Below are 23,444 nucleotides of genomic sequence, written 5' to 3'. Positions count from 1 at the left end.
TTAGCATTATAGAGAAGTTCCATAATTGTTTTCAAAGTGCCTGACAAAATTGATTTTATGATGAACTGATTTTTGCAACCTGAATCTGAAATCTATTGAAATAAAAAATCATACCATTTATGGGGTACAAAATACTTAACAATCTCTCATCATAAAATAAGCTTCCACTTACAAATGAAGAAAAAATATAATAATTCACTTATAAGAAATCTCAAGCTCATTCAGACATTATTCTGCCAAACAAGTGAGAAGCATAATTATCTCATATTGCTTCAAAGTAGTCTTAAAATTATCATTCTCTAAGAAAGAACAACTTACTGTTTCTTTTTATCCAAGTTATTAATTGCAGTTCATAATTTTTTTTACATTAAAATAATAGGAAGATGTATTACAAATTACCAGAAAGGCATGAGGGGGCTTATGTTTGAAGGGATTTTTTTTAACTAGACATAGAGATACTTTAGAATCATAAAATCTTATTACGGTTATATGAAAAAAATAAAGTTGGGAGCTATTTGGTCTAAACCAATATACATACACATATAAATATATTACATAATTCTAAATATATAAAAAAGTGAATATGTCTGCTTTATATATTTATTTATTTTTACACAATTTAGACCATATTTAATAAAAATTTCACTCCTTCATTTATGTTCACAGTTGTTACCTTATATTCTCAACTAATCTGAGGCCCTTGAAACAGATTCCCAGTTTCAATATTGAAGCAATTTAGCATATTTAACTCATTAATGTTCACGTTACTATATCCAAATGCATGTTTACATAAGCATTCATCAAAAACTGCTACCTCTAATTCACAATTAAAGATTAACTTTTATGAAAAAATGAAAATTAACATAAATTTAAATACACGGTTTCACTTCTGAATGTGTAAGACAATGAGCATTCAAATGATCTTTTTGGGCAAATGCTTTCCTACATATATCGCATACAAACTTTTTTTCACTACTGTGGAGACGAAGATGTGCATTTAAACTACATTTCCATCCAAAAGCCTTGCCACACATGTCACAAACATATGGTTTCTCTCCACTGTGGGTCCGCATGTGCAAATTCAAATAAACTTTCCATGAAAAACATTTACTACAGATAATACATTTATACGGCTTCTCACCGGTGTGTCTACGTATGTGCACGTTTAAATCTGTCTTTGATACAAATGCTTTATTACATTTATCACACACATGAGGTTTATCACCTGAATGTATACGAGTGTGACACAACAAGCTACTCTTCATTAAAAATGATCTGCCACATATTTCACACGTGTATGATTTCTCTCCCGAGTGAATATTAATGTGCCTGCTTAAATCAGATCTGTGTATAAATGATTTGCAGCATACATCACATACATGCGGTCTCTCTCCTGAATGTATACGGTAGTGATTTCGCAAGTAATCCTTTGTTGCAAACGTTTTGCTGCAGGTGTCACATTCATGTCTTTTCTGGCTGTTATGCACATTCATATGTCGCTCCAAATTACATTTTTGTACGTAGGATAAATTACATATTTGACATACATAAGGTTTTTCATTTCGGTGGATACGCATATGCCTGTTTAAATTACACTTAGCAGCAAAACACTTGCTGCACATTACACATGCATAACGCTTCTCACCTGTGTGCGTGAGAAAATGCCGTTTTAAGTTGCTATTTAGTGTAAATGACTTATTACACATATTACACACAAATGGTTTTTCACCAGTTTGAATAAGCATATGCTTCTTTAAACTATCTTCTTGTCTGAAGGACAAACTATCTTCTTGTCTGAAGGACAAACTATCTTCTTGTCTGAAGGACTTGCCACTCCTTTCGCACACACGTGGTTTCTCATCTTTGTGCGTACATAGATGCATCTTTAAATTACACATTAGTGTAAAAGACTTCTCACATATATCACATATATATGATTTTTTATCTACATTAGTCGACATAGTGTGAAACTAAAAAAACACAGAGACAACGAAAACCATTCTTCGCTAGGGAAAAGTTTGAAAAAAAAAAACAGGAGTTAGTAGTGAGAATTTTCTGGATTGTACGAACATGTATTATCTATGTAACCAAGTTATTTGGCGTCATGAGTTCATTCGTATTTCTGTAGATGTGATGGTTAATGGAGGGTTTCGTTGATTCTTCTTTATACAGACTCAGTTTAATCAAGAAACATCCGTGAGTTTAATGCCGTGTTTCGTAAAATATAAATACCAAATATAAACAAAAGCCTGTGGCCACAAAGACGAAAAAATATATTTTTTGCTTACATGCTCAATCAAAAATAAGAATTAATTTGAAATAAATGTCATTAATGTTATAGAGTAACAAATTAATACAATTTGTCTTTTAGTCCTGGGAACATAATTGTTGTGAGCTCGTATTCCTTCTTTGCAATTTTTGATTTGTATCTCTGCGGGCAGAAAGACCTTAAAAAACAAAGCGCGTATTGCTGGTTAAACCCAAGGAGGTTAGAATAGAAAGAGGGAGAGTTCGCAGTTTCCTCCACTATCGGGGAATGAAACTCCGCCGAACAAGCGGCGTCCATGTTTGTGACTTCAAAACATTGCATTACGGCAGTGACATGTACGTGTTTCTAAGCTGAGCCGTGCATTTATTTTCCAGTAAAAATATGTTAAATTTATAATGAAATCCCTCGCTATTGTTAAATTTTTGTTTTAAAGTAATAAAGATGATATCCATAATTTACTATGTACAGCAAATTATTAAGAAATAGTTCGAAATCTAAATCCATGCGCATAACATTAAAGCCTTTAAAAAATGATGTTTCTGCATATTTTACGGATTTGCTTAGGTTAGAAAATAAATCTTAATGAAATAAAACAGATTTATGTGAATTCATTGATTTCAGTTTATGCGCATTTCATATTTATTAATCTTAAAGAAACTGCCTTTAATTAAGTTGAATTACAGAAATACGCCTATTTTTGGTTTTGGTTTGGTTATTTATTTAAGTTTTTGGATACATCTTTCCACATGTTCAATTGTGTAAATATTTTACTTAATTTTATCTCTATACTGCCCAGAAATTTGTAAGTTTACGCAAAAAATTTTCAACAACAGAATAGTTTATCTTAACTTAAAAAAATGAATAATAATTAATATATTAAAAAAAAGCATTGCTTTATTTAACACCTTTACAATTAATAAAAATAGTAACAATTGATTTCTTACTTTTCGTGAAAGTTATAAAACGAATTAACTAAAACGTTCAAATTATATAATTTAAATCCTACCATATAGCATTGTATCTTAAGGAACGAAGATACCAGCTATAAACAGAAACATTAAAATGTATTTAATATATTTTGATTATAGTTATATTAAATAACCTATTTTAAGTCCTTTTTTTCACATCTGGAAAGAAAACCACATGACATTGTGATATTTTTTGACATAAATGTCGTATTACATAAAAAAAGAAAATTAATGCTTACGTGTGAAATATAATGCCCGGAATTTTTTTCGAGAATCTATTTGTGCATCCATATGCAATACAAGCTGACATGCTTCAAAAAGAAAAGAAAAAAATGTTGCAATGACAGACTTCCTTGGACAAGTCACGGTGATAACAGGAAGATGGCCGTCAAGCTTCACCGTTTGAGTTGAACCGGATTCTAACCTCCTTGGGTTTAACCAAGGAGGTTAGAATAGAAGGAAGGAAGGTTCAACTCAAACGGTGAAGCTTGGCGGCCATGTTCCTGTTATCGCTGTGACTTGTGCAAGGAAGCCTGTAATTGCAATATTTTTTTCTTTTCTTTCTTTTCTTTTGGAAGCATGTCAGCTTGTGTTGTATATGGATGCACAAACAGATTTTCGAAAAAGATTCCTGGGATTACTTTTCACGCGTAAGTATTGATTTTCTTCTTTTTATGTAATTTGATAACTATGGTAAAAAATATCCCAATGTCATGTTGTTTTCTTTCCAGATGTAAAAAAAAGACTTAATAATAATCAAAATATGTTAAATACATTTTGATGTTTCTGTTTATAGCTGGTATCTTTGTTCCTTAACATACAATGATGTATGCTAGGATTTAAACTGTATAATTTGAACGTTTTAGGTATTCATTTGATAATTTTCATGAAAAGTAAAACACCAATTGTTACTATTTTTATGAATTTTAAAGGTGTTAAGTAAAATAAAGCTTTTCTTTATGTATTAATTATTATTCATTTTAAAGTTTTTTGAACTGTTAAGAATATAATTTGTGCATTTGATGAAGATAAACTAACTTTTCTGTTGTTAAAATGTTTTTGCATAAATTTACAAATTTTTGGGCAGTATAGCGATAAAAGTAAGTAAAGTATTCACACAACTGAACATGTGGAAAGATGTATCCAAAAATATAGATATATTTCTCTAATTTAGCTTAATTCAAGGCGATTTCTTTGAGATTCATAAATATGAAACGCGCATAAACGGAAATCACTGAATTCACATAAATCTGTTTTATTTTATTAATATTTATTTTAGTAATTTCTCTTTTCATTTTTTCTTGATCTGCTTCAATCTTTCTTGACCAGCTTTCATTTTCTTTAATGGAATCCTGCCCCGTTTCATCTCTTCTTTAACATAGTTTAGGGCCCCTTCCATCTTTTCTTGGAATGCAGTAAATGCAGTCATCAGTTGCCTAAATTGTTCTTCCATCGCTCTTGTAATTGGCATTCAAAAACCCCACTCCTGACCCCAAAAATTGTTGCATACATACAGGTTCGTCATGAACTGAGTGCAGACGTCCGATGGAAAATGAATAAAATTTATTATTATCACAGCAAATAAAACAATATGCTTAAAGTTCCTCAGATATTCGTACAATATTCCAATATCTCACAGTAGTTACCTTTTGAACTACTAAAAACGTTCAGAACTTAATTTAAAACAGAAAACGTAAAGAAAGCTCATCCGACTACACCGCGAATTCGCTACATTAAATAACAGCAGTGTTCTAAACAAAATTCATAAAACAACTAACGAGTATCGTAATTTACTCCTGGCCTATAGCTACTGAGAGCTTTTACCAGTTGAAATGCGTAACAGTAACATTTGCTATATTTTCAAAATAAGGTGCTTTATCTAAAGGACGAACGCACAGAGAAGTCACATGAGAAGTCATGAGTCACATGAGAAGTCATGAAATTTCAATCAAAGTGATGTTAATATAGTAAAAACTAAGTTTGGCTTCGGTGAATATTTACAAAGTTTCTAACTTAGAAAGTAAGTATACAAAGTAAAAGAAAAAAAAAAAAAAGATAAAATCTAACGAATTAGATCTTTGATAGTATCTTTATTTCTGGCCTCAAGAACTAAGAGTTTTTACCAGTACACTGAAAATTATAACCATTTAGACATTTCCTTGGTTTAAATAATGAAAGATGTACACTTGTACATCATCGCACAAGGCGAAAAACAATAATGAAAGTTCATGAATTTAGTCATAGACCTGTTATATACTAGACGGAGTATCGCCGTTCAAAACCGGGTGAAAAAGCGGCACAGGAATGAGCTGCAGGAGTTTGGGCATGAAATGGAACTGAACCCAGACTTTGGCGTACTATCGCCATGGCTGGCAATTTTTTCCTCTCTTTTCTCTTAGTTCGAAATGCGACCTTGGAAAGATGTCATTTCGCAGAAGCTGCCGTTGAATTTGCAGAAGAGGTTAGATCGATAAACACCAGCCAAAATTATTAATTTCCCTAAAATTGGACACTTTATTTTAAATTTTAATTTTTAAAATTTTTAATTTATATTTTTAAAAATATTTTAAATTTTAATTTTTAAAATTTAAATAATTTTCATTCTGTAGAATAATATTTTGTAATATGTTCCTCGGCGTCTACAAAATTTAAAATAAAATAGAAAAAACTGGAGAGAACAAACTAAATAATAAACTAATAAATAATAAACTAAATAATAAATAATAAACTAATAACAAACTAAAAAATAAATAAGTAAAATAAATAAATAAAAAAGAAGGTTTTTTAATACTTAGGACAGAATAAAAAAAAAATAGATAACATAAGAAAAATGAGTGAAAACAGAAAATAGTACAAAAAGGAAATTTAATATTAATACGAAAAGGAAATTTAATGTTAATACGGTGTATTACAGAGAACTACAAAGTAGGCGAATCAAAGTGAGAAAGATATTAAATTAATTGAACTAAAAATGAATGTCAATATAGCAGATATAAGTTAAAAGGAAGAGAGAGACTGGTAAATAATTAAATTATGAAACTAAAAGGTGGTAAATTAAGACTTCCTTTTACTAGCAAAAATACATATATATGTATTATGCACGTTGCACAATGTAGTCGCACTTATTTTAAATAATTTTAGAAGGTAAAATTTAAATAATGTTCATTATTTTTAAAAAGAAACTTAAAACTATTAAAGTTTTGAAATTTAACTGCTCTATAATTTCTATTTTCTTAATACTTAACAAATTCTTAATATTGGAATAAATGCCAGAAACATGATATAAGAAAGAAAATACGTGATTGAAGGTAAACATATTTGTTATATTTGGATGCAAGAAAAGGGGATAAAATAAAGTCATTCATGTCCCCCCCAAAAAAAACATAATTTTATTCAGTTCTTACACAGTGTTACATCAACATTACCAAGTATTAAATACATACATTACTACTTCGCACATGTCCGCATGAGCAAACGCATACAAAGAATATATAAACAAACGCATTCAAAGCAGTCTGTTGGCGTATGAAAAATGTCGCCAAAGCAGAATACTAGACTAATTAAAATTATATTGTATTACTAAAATTTTAACATTTTTTTCGGAACACAGTTATTAGAAACATACATATATATTAAGATACTTTTATTTAAATGTTATTTCAAGTATGCATATATTATATAAAATTAGAAAATCTATTTTTTGTTAGAAAACGGCAAGTAGAGTGGATAAAAAAAACCTTTACATTTTATATAATTACGTTTTAAAACATTAGAAAAAGCTCAGCTGTGAAATGTTACTCCTCCACCTTTCACGTATCTGGAATTTCATCTATATGCGGAGCACGAAAGTACCATTTTTGAAGTCCGAAACAATGCGCGTACACGCAAAACATTTGCTTCTCACAAATTCTCCATAGAACTGTAATGGGAAGGAAGATCCGCGGGAAATACGATTTGGGAAATGTTCCAAATGTCACGTAGTTCGCATTCCTGTTCCCCTTCAGGGTTGCCGTTTCTCTCTCTAGTACATTACAGCTCTATGAATTTAGTAAGGTTCCAACTTTAAAAATATAACTCGTCGATTGATACATTTGGTGTGGAGGCAGTCTGAGGGCACCTGATTGGTCGAGGTCGATGTTAGCAGAAATCAGTTAAAGTTCGTAATTTAGCTTATAATGAAATTAATTTTTGTATTTTTCATTATTCCATAGTCCAAAACAATGAGGAAAAATACAGGTTGCATTATTTACACACAATTATTAATGTGTAAAATGAAATACTTGAACTTGTAGGCATGGCTTGGGAGAACCAATGCGATGAGCGGTTAGTGTCCGAAGCACAATTACACGAAAATACACAAAGTTAAAAAAGGAGAGTAAAATCTTGATTAAATAAAACCTTTCACCGTCAGCTCCTGCCCTCTTGGACCTATGATTCGAACTCAGTCTACCTTCTGCGCCCTTTGTGAAATCGCTTGATGACAGCCCGAACAAATCATACATTTTGCTTGATAATCACGGCAAAAGAGGAACCTGGAACTGATTAAATAAAAACTATGTACAGTCTACAAGTTGCAGGTTGAATATTTACAAGATGAAGATGAGGTGAGTCGAAAACTAATGAAGTTGCAGTTGGGGAATTGTAGTTTTTTAAAATTAGAATTTCAAATCAATACTTGAAATTAATCGAGAGCAGCGATGCCGACTTCAAGTTTACTCATCATTCATTGACTTTGCATTCTTAAATTTCTGTAACTAACGAATTCGAGTAATGAGTATTGATAATCGAACTAACGAATTGAGAGGTTTTCCTCCTTTTATAAGCTTTTTAAATTTACGAGCATTTTATAAGCTTTTTAAATGCACGAGCACATTCTGGAATTTTCTCGAAAAGCAAAAGCGTAGAAATTGCGAGATATCTATTTATTAAAAGCGCGTGCTCCAAAATTTTAACTTTTCCGGCGTAGCTTTCTCTTCAAATAAGTCGCATGCAGCATTCCGCGAGGAAATGAAATAATTTAATAACAATTCTATTAAAAATAGCAAACTAAATAAATCAATATAAAAACCATAACATTATTTATTTCGTACTCCGGCATTTATGAGTTTTTGATTAAGAAATTCAATGATTTCAAAACGAGCAATGGCGACAATCTACACAGGGCTTAATTTCTAAAATTAGAAGTGCCGGAGCCCTATGGAAGCTCCTCAGCAAAGAGGAACAAGAATAAATAAATAAATAAAATTACTATTAAACTCATTAATAATTTAAAAATTAAATGGTTAATTATTATCAAATTATTTAATAGCTATTTAATGTTTATAAATGGTTATTTAATCAGTAATTTTTATATAATTCATTATAATTATGATTTAATTCATAATTATTACATAATTAATTATTATTTATTGAAATAATTCAATAATTAAAGATTAAAGTAATTAAAATTAAATTAAATGTAAAGAGATAAATAAAATTAAATAAGCGTTTTTTAATATAATTTTATTGCTAAAAATAAAATTTTGAGATAAAGTTTCTACTGAAATCGTTTTTAGTTACATAAAAAGAAGTGCATTTAGGCATTTACGAAGTGCTTCTTATTTAGGGCTCCGGCTGGAATTATGATTTATTACAAAATCTAAGAAGCACTGAAGCCTGTCCAATTTTAGCTCTGATCGTAGGAGGAAAAAAGTTCTTTTATCATCACAAAAATTAAATATACTTTATAGCTGATGAAAATTAAGATAATGTTAAAAATAGAGCGAAACAGAATGAGGGCGTGAGGGTATGATTGGGTGGAAATATAAAATGAAGGAAATCTTGTTGAGAGAGAACGTTCTGTTTGACCGCGGCTCTGTGCTGATGTAATTATAGCCATCAAGCAGATGTGTGTCAGGAGTAAAATAAATCCTGAATCTGACTCCTAAGGATAAATATAAAGTTGCTGGTTACACTTTTCACCCCCCCCGTATTTGGTTACATTAGTGGATACTGTGGGAAGACGACGTACAGGACGTGCTTGAGCAGTTTATCTCAGTATCACTCTTATTGTACTTGCTGTCACTTAACGCCACATTTAAGAATACAAATTTTCCTTCCTGCGAAGATAACTAACTGTAACCATCGATAACAATACACTAGATACAATGGCATGGCGAGAAATTTACGCGTTCCTAAACAAACTCACCCAGATTTATTGCCCTTCTTAAAGAGAAAGGTTTCCTCATGTGAGTGACGGGACTTTACTTGAACGTCTCATGTTCTCATGAGTTCATATTTCTAGGGAAATAAAGTATTACAAAGTCTGCTTATTGTTAAAATAAAACGTTAGGAGTTCTAAATTTTTTTTGCTTGAAATTGTGGCTCAGTTTTGTAAAACGAAGTACCGGAACTCATTTTATTTAGGGCTCCGGCTAGAATTGTAATTTATTTTAAAAATTGAGAAGTACCGGAGACGGGTTCCGGCGCAATTTAAGCACTGACTGTACAGAAAAACAAAAAAAAAATTCTTTATCTCTAAGGGAGCAAGATTGTGTATCAGAAATTCTTAAGATATTCTGTTTTGCTGTTTTTAAATATTTTGTGATGTTGCTGTTGAATTGTATTTTATGTGGTTGAAGTGCAAAGAACATGACATTTAATAAATAAAGGTAACACACAAAACGTTAAAAAAGCAACTCCTTGGGCATAATATAAAATTTGAATAATATAAAATTCTCAGATTTTATATTATGATCAATTTATGATTAATATAAATTGATTATTATTTATGATTATAAAAAAATACAAATAATATAAAATCTCAGATTTTATATTATTTGTATTTCTTTTGTTTTTCTTAATATTTACTTTTATTTATTTTATTAATTTGATCATCTGAAAATCAATAGTGAATAATTATGGGAATAATTTCATTTCCAAATGATATGGTTCCCGTAAAAACATCACAAATGAAATGTTAGTTATGGATACATGACAGGTAACTATAGAAATATTCTTTCTTTCAAGAAATCTACATTTCAATAAGAATACATAGTAATATTAACAGTACAACATCTAATAAGATATTGTGGCCTTGGCTACTAATGTTTAAAATTAATTTATGATTAGGAATAGCATGAATTATAAACAAATAGCTAAATTTATAGCATTTTATTTTCCAGCTAGCGAAATGCGACGCTACGAGCAACGTTTTGAAACCAAAACCAAGCAATCATGAATCAGAACTAGTTGCCATTCAGCATAAAGAAATTTAAATATAAATATGAACTACATATTGCCATTCAGCATAAAAGAAACATGAATATTAACAAAATATTAAAGTTAATTTTATAAAATAATTAAACACATGAACAAATATATGAAATAAAAAATAACTATTTCTCATGCAATAACTGGGCCACTGCACTACTCCCCCACCAGTAACTAAGTTACGTTACGAAGATGGAGAAATAGGTAGTAACTAGTATTGCAGTGTTAACCACTATCAGAATAATTTAGTCAGTCCTTAAATCTAATAGGTAAACGTATAGTTCTACCTGTGCGAGAATGTTTTTGATTCACATCGGAATTTGAGTCCGGTCTCTGCAAGTTACTGTAGTCAGATTGTGTCAACTGGGAATTTTCCTCAGCTAAAATATATGCTGGTTTCAAGCGATCCAGGGATACATTAACATGTTTTCCTTTTATGCTAATAGTAAAATATTTGTCCTTGCGATCAATGACAGGAAATGGTCCTTCATAAGGAGGTTCCAAAGGTTTTTTTACCCGAACTATTCGCTGAAACACATGAGAACAAGTTTTTAAGTCTTTATGTGCAAATATCCGTTCAGATGAATTTTTACGAATTAGTCTAGGTCCAACAACTTCCATCTGTTTCTGGAGGTTATTAGCAAAAGTATCTGATTCTGTCTGGATACTTGGTTCGCTGAAAAACTCTCCAGGAAGTCCTGAGACTTTGGCCATAAACTACTTGCGTATAATAGAATGATTTGTATCTTATTGAAAAGCAGTACGCAAACCCAAAAGTACTGCTGGTAATGTGTCCGTCTGTTGTGTAATTTGAAGGAAAAGGCTAGAGGGCGTATTGTATTTTTAGGTTTGATTCTCCTGACCTTGCTGAAGGATATCATTTAATGTTTTGTAAAATTTATGTGCTTATAATTATGTATGCATGTTTGTTATATTTAACCATTTCTCTAGGATTGATTGTCGAAATATTAATTGAATATTCTAGAATATATTATTGAAAGATGAACTCTCCACCAAGTTCAGGTGGGGAGTGTTGTGTAATTTGAAGGAAAAGACTAGAGGACGCTGTTACTCGCATAGTTTAAAGAAGAATAAAGTTTGTTCATGTTGAAGGCAGCGGCCTAAGAATACGCTCTGTATATAGTAATTAAAATATTGTTAAAAATGTAAAAGTGTTAAAATTAGTATACTCACTGAACCACCATCATCTGATTTGGAAATGCACAAAAATTATTAGATGGTGCATCGGCCGGGAATTAAGGCTTTGTGAAGATTTTAGGTGTTCGATCTAAATGTTTCGATTTGAAATTAACAATGGATATTTCATATTCAAGGGACAATGGAATTCCAAATAAAGGTAGGGAAATCTTAAATTAATTATTTAGTGATCATTTTTAGTAAATTAGTAAGTATTTATTATTGCTGTCGTGGGTGTATTTAAATTAAATAAAATGGAAGATAAGTTAGATAGGTTGAAAAGTAAACGTTCCACATTGAGATCGTCTGTTACTAGGTTAATTAAAGTGGTTGAAGATAAATTAAAAATTGAAGGGGAGGAAAATTCGATTACAGAATTACGGGAATTGTTTGAATTATTAACCGAAAAGAAAAATAATTTGAGAACGCTTGATGATGAAATACAAGAGTTGATGTTAACTTAATTGAAGAAGATTGTGAGCGAAGAATACAATGACAAATGTATAATTGCTTGTAGTCAAATTAAGCAGTTTCTAGGTGCGGTTACCGCAGTACCGCCAGCGAGGAATCCTCAAAGTTCTGATTTAAACCAGTCTAGTGGTAATGGAATTTTGCATGTAAGTTCCAGTTCTAGTGGGAGTAGTACGCTGAAATTACCAATATTAATGATTGATAAATTTTGGGGAGACCCCAAACAATGGAATGAATTTTGGAATAGTTACGAAAATTCGATACATAAAAATGAAACGCTTTCAAAAATACAAAAATTTGCATACTTAAAAACATTCTTAATGGGACAAGCTTTGAATGTTGTTTCAGGCTTTGAATTAACAGAAAGTAATTACGATAGTTGTGTAGCATCACTAAAGGACAGATATGGTCGAAAAGACCTGATCATTAATTCATTCATGAGTAAAATTCTCAATTTAGAAGCCGTTAAAAATTCTGCTAACGTAAAGGCTTTACGTAAGTTGTATGACGAATTAGAAGTTTCGATTCGTAATTTGGAAACTTTAGAAGTAACTTATGGCTCATATGGACGTTTACTAATTCCAATATTGTTAAAATTAATTCCGGACGATTTAGTTTTGAAATTTAATCGGCAAAGAGGATCGAAAGATAAAGTTTCGGAATTAACACAATTTATTAAAACGGAAATAGAATGATCAAAATATGAAACTAGAAAATATGTAAAAAATACACCCACGGCTGCATTTCATACTGCAGTTAACCGAAATGCACCTTTTGTGATAATTTGCACGAGTCATTTAAATGCGAAGTGAATGTTTCTGATAAATTAAAGAAACTAAGATCCGAAAACCGCTGCTATTCTTGTTTTAAAAAATTTCATATATCAAAACAGTGCAGAAATAAAACTAAATGTAATAAATGTGGCGGTATGTATCACAATGAATCGATTTGTGCTAATAAATCCCCTGTAAACAAAAAGTCGGAACAAGGTTATTCCGAAAATGAAAGTGAATCACTGACTTTGAATTCTGAGGAAAGAAATAAAGTTCAAAACTTAAAATTGATTACTTCTGTTCCTCAAGGTGATAATAATAATGACTGTAATGCCAGGGAGATATTATTACAAACTTGTACAGTTTATGCTTGTTCTAAGTATAAATCAAAACTAACTAGATTAATTCTTGATCAAGGCAGTCACAGATCCTTTATAACGAAAAAATTGGCCGACTATTTAAAACTTACTCCAATCCGTTATGAAACACTTTCTGTTTATTCATTTGGTGCGACCAAGACAATGAATCATTCCTATCCGGTCGTTGAAATCGAAATTCAGAATTGGAAACAAAATAATAAAATAAAAATTGAATGCTTGATCTCGGATGTTATTTCCTCGGCGCCCATCAGTGTGCCTAGTAAACAAATTGCAGACTTCATGGAGCATCTGGGGTTGCAGATCGCCGATTGCTCAAGAAAAAATAACACAGATGTTGAGATATTAATCGGCGGGGATGAATTTTGGAATGTGGTTTATTCAGAAAGAATTAAAATATCTGAAGGGTTGTACGCAGTCAGTTCTGTGTTTGGTTGGGTTGCTGCAGGAATCGAGAAAAATAAAACAAATAAAAATTATTCTGAAAATTTAGCGGTAATGACAAACACTGTTGTGTTGAAAGATTTAAGAGGTTTTGGGGAATTAGAACATATGGGAATAAATGATTCCGATGATTATTCCGATATTGACTGCGAAATAATAGACCAGTTTGAAAGAAATTTGCAGTTTAAGAACGGAAGATATGAGGCAAATTTAATCTGGAAATACAGCCCGAATAATCTAGGAAATAATTTTATGGTAGCTAAGAAACGATTCGCAAACCTTCACAAGAAACTAAGTAAAACTCCGGAGATTTTTCAGGAATATAAAAATATAATTGAGAACCAGATATTAGAAGGAATGTCCGAATAATGATACAAATTTGGGTTATTTTATGCCGCACCGAGCAGTGATACGACCTAGTGAAACTACTAAGGTAAGAATTGTGTACGATGCTAGCTCAAGGACAGAGGACACGAATTCATTAAATGACTGCCTTGAATCGGGACCTAATCTAAATCCAAATATACTAAACATTATGTTAAATTTTCGTAAGTTTAAGATAGCGATTAGTGGAGACGTTGAAAAAGCTTTTTTGATGATAGGAATTACTGAAGGTGATAGACAATTTCTAAAATTTCTTTGGTTTAATGAAAATAATGACTCCTTTAAGATTGGCTTCCTGCTGATCACCATCTACGCCAAATTTTCAAAAAAACGCGCCAGCTATTAAAGTGGATGCGCAGTGTTCTCGTGAAGAGAGGAGGAAAGGATTTTCGTTGTCATTTCTTTTTTTTTTTTTTTTTTTCCTGAGGCTTGACGTAGCTACAGCGACAAGATGAGACCTTCTTCTATGAGGCTTGACGTAGCTACAGCGACAAGATGAGACCTTCTTCTATCTTCTGCCTGGCAGACCCCGAGAGTTGCAGGAAAAATACATCCTACTCCATATGCTAAGCCGAGAAGGGAAAATGAAGTGATTCGTGATCCTCTCAGAAATGGTCTATAGTGGTTAGACATATCGAACCTTCCCGATGGAATTGCTGTTTTGAGCGGAAAATCGGAGCCAGACCTCGTCTTTGTTGTTATCATGGGTTGATTTTATTTGTTTCGCTAACTTCTATCTTTTCTTTCCAGCAGATATGCCGAAATGCCTCTAAAAAATGCCTAAGTCCTACTACATGTTAAGTTTCAAGATTTTTGTGTGAATTCCATACTTCCCTTAAGCTTGTGGGCCCCCCCTCTGACCCTGTTTGTTTTTTTAAAGGTATGTTTTATATTTTTGTGTTCTTCAGCTATGCTCAATATCCAGCCACCTCGTAATAATTGTAACGTAAATAGTGAGTGTCATGATTCTATCAGAATTGTAACCTAATATCTTTTTCACCAAAAATAAATGTTAGTTTGATTTTATTTATCTTCTTGTGATTATTTATCTTGTTGTAATAACCTGTTTTATTTATCTTCTTGTGATTATTGTAAATAATTCTTTTACACTGGACCTTAGTCATAGAATGGGTTTAGCACTTAACAACGCAAATATCCTGAAATTTAGAATTGTTAGCATATTTTGTTTTTATGTTACACTATGATAACTACTCATCTACTATGTTATGTGATTGATACAATATTGGTTGAAATGTTCTGTTATGTTACCCATATACATACAGTTACCTACCACATAATATGGTATGAACATTGATAATAGAAATTACACAGTAATGATGTTAAGAAGTAAATAAGACATATGTGTATGAAATTATATTATGTAATAATGATATAACAGTTCGTTACAATGTCCCAAATATTTTCGACGAACTTAGGTTCAAGCTGTGAAACTAAATAATTAAATTTCGTTTCTTCTGAAACGATATTACTAATTCTGAACTGAGCTTCAACTTGAAAAAACCAGAACTGAGCTTCAACTTGAAAAAACCATACTTTCGGTTTATCAGTCCAAAAAGGAGGTACTTTTACGCTCACCTTATGAAGTTCTGGTGATTGCATCGTATCTTTCGTAGCAGTTTCAGAAAAGTCATTTGTTGACATTTCGAAAATTAATCAGGGTCACCACGATATGGCCTTGGCTACTAATGTTTAAAATTAATTTATGATTAGGAATAGCATGAATTATAAACAAATAGCTAAGTTTACTGCATTTTATTTTCCAGCTAGCGAAATGCGACGCTACAAGCAAAGTTTTGAAATCAAAACCAAGCAATCATAAATTAGAACTAGTTGCCATTCAGCATAAAGAAATTTAAATATAAATATGAACTACTTGTTGCCATTCAGCATAAAAGAAATATAAATATGAATATTAACAAAATATTAAAGTTAATTTTATAAAATAATTAAATACATGAACAAATATATGAAATAAAAAATAATTATTTCTCATGCAATAATTGGGCTACTACAATATCATCATTTCTATTCCCCTATAGCTTAAATCTTGCCTGTTCATACTGTTTCATCTGCAACTGCTAGGGCCTCAAACCATATAGATAACACGGATTTGCAGCTGACTGTACGCATTTGAAGACTGAATGTCAGTTCATATTTGCTTCACTGAGATTGGTCAGTTCTTGCATTAGGCCAGCATAAAGTTCAACAATAAAAAGGAAAGATTCAGCATGACTTTTGTGAGGTGTCTCTGTTAGTAAGGTGTAAAAAATTACTGTGTGGATGAATACATTTAAAAATTTGAGTAAATACCGAAATAATTTTCAAATTTATAAAACCTAGACTAAAACACTAGCGAGAAAAATATGTGAGAAAATACGGTAATGCTCATACATAACTTTTCCTAATACACACAACAATACTGAAAAACATTAAAAAGTAACAATTTTAAACACAAAATATTTGCACAATTAAAAACCAGTAATTTAAGATGGGAATAGACCTCTGTGTGCACACACACACATATATAAAGATAAAATAAAAAATTCTTTAAACCGGACACGTCGGGACTTCGGCGATTCCGGATTATAGATCATCAATTTAAATCTGGTAAGATGGCATGCAGAAATTATAAAATTAAACATATGAAACCGTAATTTATGAAATAAAGAACAATTATGATCTTGCATAATGTTAAATAAGCCAGCAGTAATAATTTTAGTAAGGTATTAATTAGCCAATCAAAGTATAGCTAAACCAAATCATTCTGAAAATATAAGTTGCATTCGCTCTTCCAGCTCTGCTAGTAGAAAAAAGATTAAAATTCACCATGTCAGCAACTAATACTTTAGGACATCAACATCTGTTTACAGTATTTAACTCAGTAATTCCCAACCTAAGATTTGTGATGGTTTAATCACATGTAGGTGCCAAAATTATTGGTATTGGCAGAAAATACTAAGAATTGCAACAAATGTTGATAAAAAGAAAATGCTCTGAAGAATAATTTTTCATTAAATAAAAACAAAAGTAGTTTTAAGAATTTCTGATATGACTATTATTAACCAAAACGTTCGTTATAAGTAGCTCCATCATCTCATATATTGCTTGACTCCTAATGCATCACATGTAATCATCCCTTCTCTGCTCTGTTATTGCATATCATCTAAAAGAAATGGCAAGCAATTAAATCTTGAGATATTCAAAGCAGTTTGAGTTTGGAATTTTGTTTTAAATTAGCACTTTTAAAAAATTGTGAAGTGTTAGATAAGTAATGAATATGTATTTGAATTGTATACCTTCTTAGAGTGCTAACAGAATCATGGGTAAAAGCTCCAATTTCACAAATGCACCAAACACTTTTGAAGATTCCCTATTCAGCTATGCTTGAAATTTCATGGTGATGAATGACTTCACAGACTTGCATAATTATTCAGTACTTTTTCAAAAATAAATAAACTCAATTTAGGATTATAGAGAAGTTCCATAATTGTTTTCGAAGTGCCTTTTGTGGATTTGTGAAACGAGTAAATTTTCGTGCTCTACGGCGGTGATAAATTATATTATGGAGAATAATTTGACTGATTCCCTGGATTTATCGACGACGAATAGTGATTTTTCTCTACTTCCGAAATTCCGACCACATGGTCAGATCGTGCTGACGAGTGTGTTAAGCTTAACCTCATGTGTGGGTAGTGAACAAAATGTGTGTGCTAATAATCCAATTGCATCGAGTGTTATTTTACCGGATATGCCAGATTTAATTAATTTTTCTGGAAAATATTAATTATGAAGATGAAGATCAAGTTAAAATGTTGCGCAAATTGGATAGGGATAAATTATCACTTAAGGATCGCATGAGTGTTGATCAGCTAATTAAATGCTTAAACATATGCATAAAAAAATATCGCATAAAGCTGATGCCATGTGCAAAACAGCTAAATGTGTGTGTGCTAAATTTTCTGGTGAAATTAGTGCTTGTTTGTTCCTTAATCTTCTAATTGCATTCGGCTTATTATTTTTTGCAGATTGTTAGAGCAATTTCATAAAAGTAAGCTTGAACTTTTGATTATGTCAAATAGAATTTCTGATATATATTTACTAATAAGAAAAGGATCTACAAAGCGAAAGTATGTTTCGCTTTGTAGTACATTAAACATTTTATTAAACATTAACATTTTGTATGCAAGTCCATTAAACAAAAAGTGGAATTGCCGCAAAAAAAATGGATAAAGGCATATCCTTTGTTTATCTAAACTTTAACGTTTGTTTATCTTTAATGCCGCGGCGAGCAATGAATTGGAAGTTGATCTGTCAGCACTATCCTTATCTTCAGGGCAGATGTTTTTATTTTATTTGGCTTATAATTCCTTACTAAATGTAGTATTTCATCTCGATGTACTCCGTCTTTGATATGATTTAAATCAAATTCCTCGTCATTCTAATTCGCTTCCGATAGCAAAGAAAGTGACGCAGAGGTTATTGAAAATGAAAAAATTTCGATTGACAAATTAGTCGGTATTCTCGACACAGCAATTATAGGACTTAAACAGCGGAACTTTGTAAATGAACAAGAAATCATGTCTGTTTATAGAATTAAAGAAAATGTATTATCACATAAAAAACGAAGCAACTTAAACAACTTACACTGAAAGAAATGTTTAATAAAGTAAACAAAAAAATATGAAGCTTTTTTTTTTGTAAATTTTGATACTCTTTAGATCATAATTGTTCTTTATTTCATAAATTACGGTTTCATATTTTTAATTTTATAATTTCTGCATGCCATCTTACCAGATTTAAACTGATGATCTATAATCCAGAATCGCCGAAGTCCCGACGAGTCCAGATTAACGACTTTTGTCTGTACTAATAATGTGAATAATATGGATACTGCTAATACTATTGATGATAATGTTAATCCTCAGACTGGGAATATGCAGCAGTAGCAGTTAACCCTCTTGCCCCACTGATTATAGTTCAGCCCCCGGAGAATATTAAATATTATGATTTTTGAAAGCTTTAAATGTTATGTTACCTGATTGTCATTTTTGTGGCCATGTGAGCAACGAGTTTTTAAAAGTAGAACCTGCTACTGAAAATGATCACAGAATTCTAAGCCAATACTTTATTGATAAAGAAATAGAACACTATGTAGTTAATCCTGTTCATAAAAAGCCTATTAAGGTACTAATTAGGGATCTACGTATGGATGCAGATATTGAAATAATTAAAGAATCTCTGAGAAAATATAATTTTAATGTGCATAAAGTTGTACAACTAACCAGATACAAGACAAAAAAAAAAAACCTATGCCACTTTTTCAGGCACAAATTATACCAGGCAAAAATATTGATGATATATATAAGTTGAATTATCTCATGTACTTTGCAATAAAAATTGAAAAATATGTTGCCAGTGTCACAATTGCCAGAAATGGCATCATTCTTCTGATAACTGCCACGTGGCACCACGTTGCGTCAAGTGTGCAGGTTGCCACTGTACTGGCAATTGTGATCACCAGGGGCAAATAGAAAATCCAAAATGTGCCAACGGCCACACGTGGCATCTTATAATGGTTGCCCTAAGTTCCCATCACTTAAAAAGACTAATAAGAGTTCTATTACTAAACCAGGGCTCAGTTACACACAAGCGTTAAAGTTGACTGCACCAGAGACAGTTATGGAAGTACCAGCAGTGCGTACTCCTCTTACTGCCAATGCTACTCCCCCAACTATTATGAAACCGCCTGCTGCTGCTCAGGTTGCTCATCTATCAGCAAATATTAATAATAATCAGTCTAAAAGAAATTATTCGAATAATGCAAAAAATTTTAGACCTAATGACAATAATAGCAATACTGCTTCTGATGTATAAGAATTGTTCAAAATAATGAAAGAAGTCCAAAGTATGCTATATATACTGTTGTCGTCCTACTGCATTTGTATCATACATATCAGTAACATATCTATTGTGTCACAAATTTGAACTCTCGGACTCTCCTGGTGTTTCTTTAACTCCATACTGCCTCACACATTACCTTTGTTTGACATGGCATATCAGTTACAGTCGTAGTGTCAAGTCTCGTTTGGACTCGTTTATTCTGCCAAACAGAGTGAGAAGCATAATTATCTCATATTGCTTCAGAGTAGTCTTAAAATTATTATTCTCTAAGAAAGAACAACTTACTGATTCTTTTTATTCAACTTTTTTAATTGCAGTTCATAAATTTAATCAGTTCTAATTCACAATCATCAATAATTTTTATCAGTTCTAATCAGTTCTAATTTGCAATTAAAGATTAACTTTTATGAAAATATGAAAATTAACATACATTTAAATATGTGGTTTCACTTCTGAGTGTGTAAGACAATGAGCATTCAATGATCTTTTTGGGCAAATGCTTTCCTACCTATATCGCATACAAATTTTTTTTCACTGCTGTGTAGACGAATATGTGCATTTAAACTACATTTCCATCCAAAAGCCTTGCCACACATGTCACAAACATATGGTTTCTCTCCACTGTGGGTCCGCATGTGCAAATTCAAATAATCTTTACATGAAAAACATTTACTACAGATAATGCATTTATACGGCTTCTCACCGGTGTGTCTACGTATGTGCACATTCAAATCTGTCTTTGATACAAATGCTTTATTACATTTATCACACACATGAGGTTTATCACCTGAATGTATACGAGTGTGACACAACAAGCTACTCTTCATTAAAAATGATTTGCCACATATTTCACACATGTATGATCTCTCTCCCGAGTGAATGTTAATGTGCCTGCTTAAATCAGATCTGTGTATAAACGATTTGCAGCATACATCACATACATGCGGTCTCTCTCCTGAATGTATACGGTAGTGATTTCGCAAGTAATCCTTTGTTGCAAACGTTTTGCTGCAGGTGTCACATTCATGTCTTTTCTGGCCGTTATGCACATTCATATGTCGCTCCAAATTAAATTTTTGTGAGTAGGATAAATTACATATTTGACATACATAAGGTTTTTCGTTTCGGTGTGTACGCATATGCCTGTTTAAATTACACTTCACAGCAAAAGACTTGCTGCACATTGCACATGCATAACGCTTCTCGCCTGTGTGCGTGAGAAAATGCCGTTTTAAGTTCTGGTTCAGTGTAAATGATTTATTACACATATTACACACAAATGGTTTTTCACCAGTTTGAATAAGTATATGCTTCTTTAAACTATCTTCTTGTCTGAAGGACTTGCCACTGCTTTCGCATACACGTGGTTTCTCATCTTTGTGCGTAAATAGATGTGTCTTTAAATTACACATTAAGGTAAATGACTTCTCACATATATAAGATTTTTTATCTACATTCTTCGACATAGTGTGAAACTAAAAAAACACAGAGACAAAGAAAATCGTTCTTCGCTGCGGAAAAGTTTGAAAGAAGCAAGAGTTAGTTGTGAGATTTTTCTCGATTGTACGAATATGTATTATCTCTCTCACCAAGTTATTTGGCGTCAATATTTGGCGTTTGTATTTCTGTAGTTGTGATAATTAATGGAGGGTTTCGTTGATATTTCTTTATACAGACTAGGTTTAATCAAGGCACCTCCCTGAGTTTAATGCCGTGTTTTGTAAAATATAAATACCAAATATAAACAAAAGCCTGTGGCCACAAAGACGAAAAAATATATTTTTTACTTACATGCTTAATAAAAAATAAGGGTTACTTTGAAATAAATGTCACTAATGTTATAGAGTAACAAATTATTACAATTTGTCTTTTAGTCCTGGGAACATAACTATTGGGCGCTCGTATTCCTTCTTTGCAAACTTGAATTGATTTGTATCTCTGCGGGCAGAAAGACCTTAAAAAAACAAAGCGCGTATTGCTGGTTAAACTTGAAACTAGAAATTTTATGTTCGAGGTAGTAGAAATTAAAAGATATTAAAACATCGCTTTTTATTTATATCGCGATCACAAAAACATGTTTTCTAATATTGGGTCTCCCTCTCGTCTTATTTTTTTCCCAAACTTGGTGAAAATAACTTGGTGAGAGAGATAATACATAAACACAAGAAGAAAATTAATCTTATTTTCCGTTGTTTGCATGAATATATTCTCACTGAACATGTTTCGAAAATTACTAATCGACTAACAGCTCTGGCGAGAAATTATGTATTTTAATGCTATTCCAGGGGAAAGCGCAGAATCACCCACTGCTTGGTGCGTTTTTAAGAATTGCACAACTCGGTATCCATGTACCCATCGATCTATTTTCACTTTAAAAAACACCAGAGAATTGCATAAATCGGTCATTGCGCACTGACTTGGCTTTGTTCATGTAAACATCGATGTATTTTCACTTAAAAAGTCAAACGAAATTGACAAAAATCCAATTCTACTCTTGTAAAAAGCGGCAAACATAATTGGGCGATTCTGCACTTCACCCTGAAAAACTTTATATATTTAATGGGTTGTATTCTGTACAGAACCCCTTAGTTTGTGTGTAAATGAATCGCTAAGTGGTATTACTTGCTCGTTAAATCAGAAACCCGCTGCGTGAAATAATTTTTCTTAATAAACTCTAATATTGACGAAACTAGCCTTGGGAAAAACTAGGCAAATATCGCCAAATGTGTTGTAATAAATAGAGATTTTTCTATTTATTACAACTTTTAGCTATTCTTTGTAATAGTAGTAACCCTTTCGGTTGGACTTTTTTTTTATTTTTTCGGGAAAATGCAGAATCGCCCACTGCTTGGCGCGTTTTTAAGAAATGCACATACTCGGTATCCATGTATACATCTACCTATTTTTACTTAAAAAGTCAAAGAAAACTGACAAAAATCCAATTCTTCTTACTGTTGTATTAAGCGCCAAACAAATAAGTGGGTGATTCTGCACTTTAGCCCTTTTTTTATACTTAGCATTCTTTTCAATTCCTGTGTTTGGTTGCGCGTGAGTAATGTTTTATGAAATTGGTGCCTGAAAGTTTGCTTTGTGTTATACATGAGTATATTATTCCAGATACGACTATAATTTCTGACTGCTGAAAGACGTACAATTGACTTTCAGGTAAACGTGTAGTTTAGGGTACCCCATGGCGAAACTTGGCGGTACATGGATACTGATTTTGTGCAATTCTTTGACTCATTATTTTGGCTTGCGAAGCAGCAATTTTTGTGCCAAAAATAGCCAAAATAACAAGACAAAAAATTGCACAAACTCGGTATCCATGTACACATCGACTTATATTCACGTAAAAAAAATCCCCGAATTGCACAAAAATGGCATTGCG

At 31.8% G+C, this 23,444-nt stretch overlaps 1 protein-coding gene across 1 annotated transcript; it reads right to left on the bottom strand.

Moving 5' to 3' along the window:
• Positions 1-586: 586 nt before the first annotated feature.
• On the bottom strand, positions 587-21,945 carry LOC118187886 (uncharacterized). Its single transcript, XM_035358175.2, has 2 exons — positions 20,536-21,945; positions 587-1,970 (listed from the first exon to the last, which is right to left on the bottom strand). Exons 1-2 carry the CDS (start codon positions 21,520-21,522, stop codon positions 870-872), a joined length of 2,088 nt encoding a protein of 695 aa, XP_035214066.2. The 5' UTR covers positions 21,523-21,945; the 3' UTR covers positions 587-869.
• Between the last annotated feature and the right edge of the window lie 1,499 nt (positions 21,946-23,444).

This window comes from Stegodyphus dumicola, chromosome 2 (genome assembly GCF_044657685.1).
Source record: "Stegodyphus dumicola isolate Sdum_Otavi_A_Nest chromosome 2, ASM4465768v1".
In the NCBI taxonomy this organism is placed as follows: Eukaryota; Metazoa; Arthropoda; class Arachnida; order Araneae; family Eresidae; genus Stegodyphus; species Stegodyphus dumicola.
The sequence above is the reverse complement of the archived record's forward strand: the minus strand, read 5'-3'. Positions and strand labels throughout refer to the sequence as shown.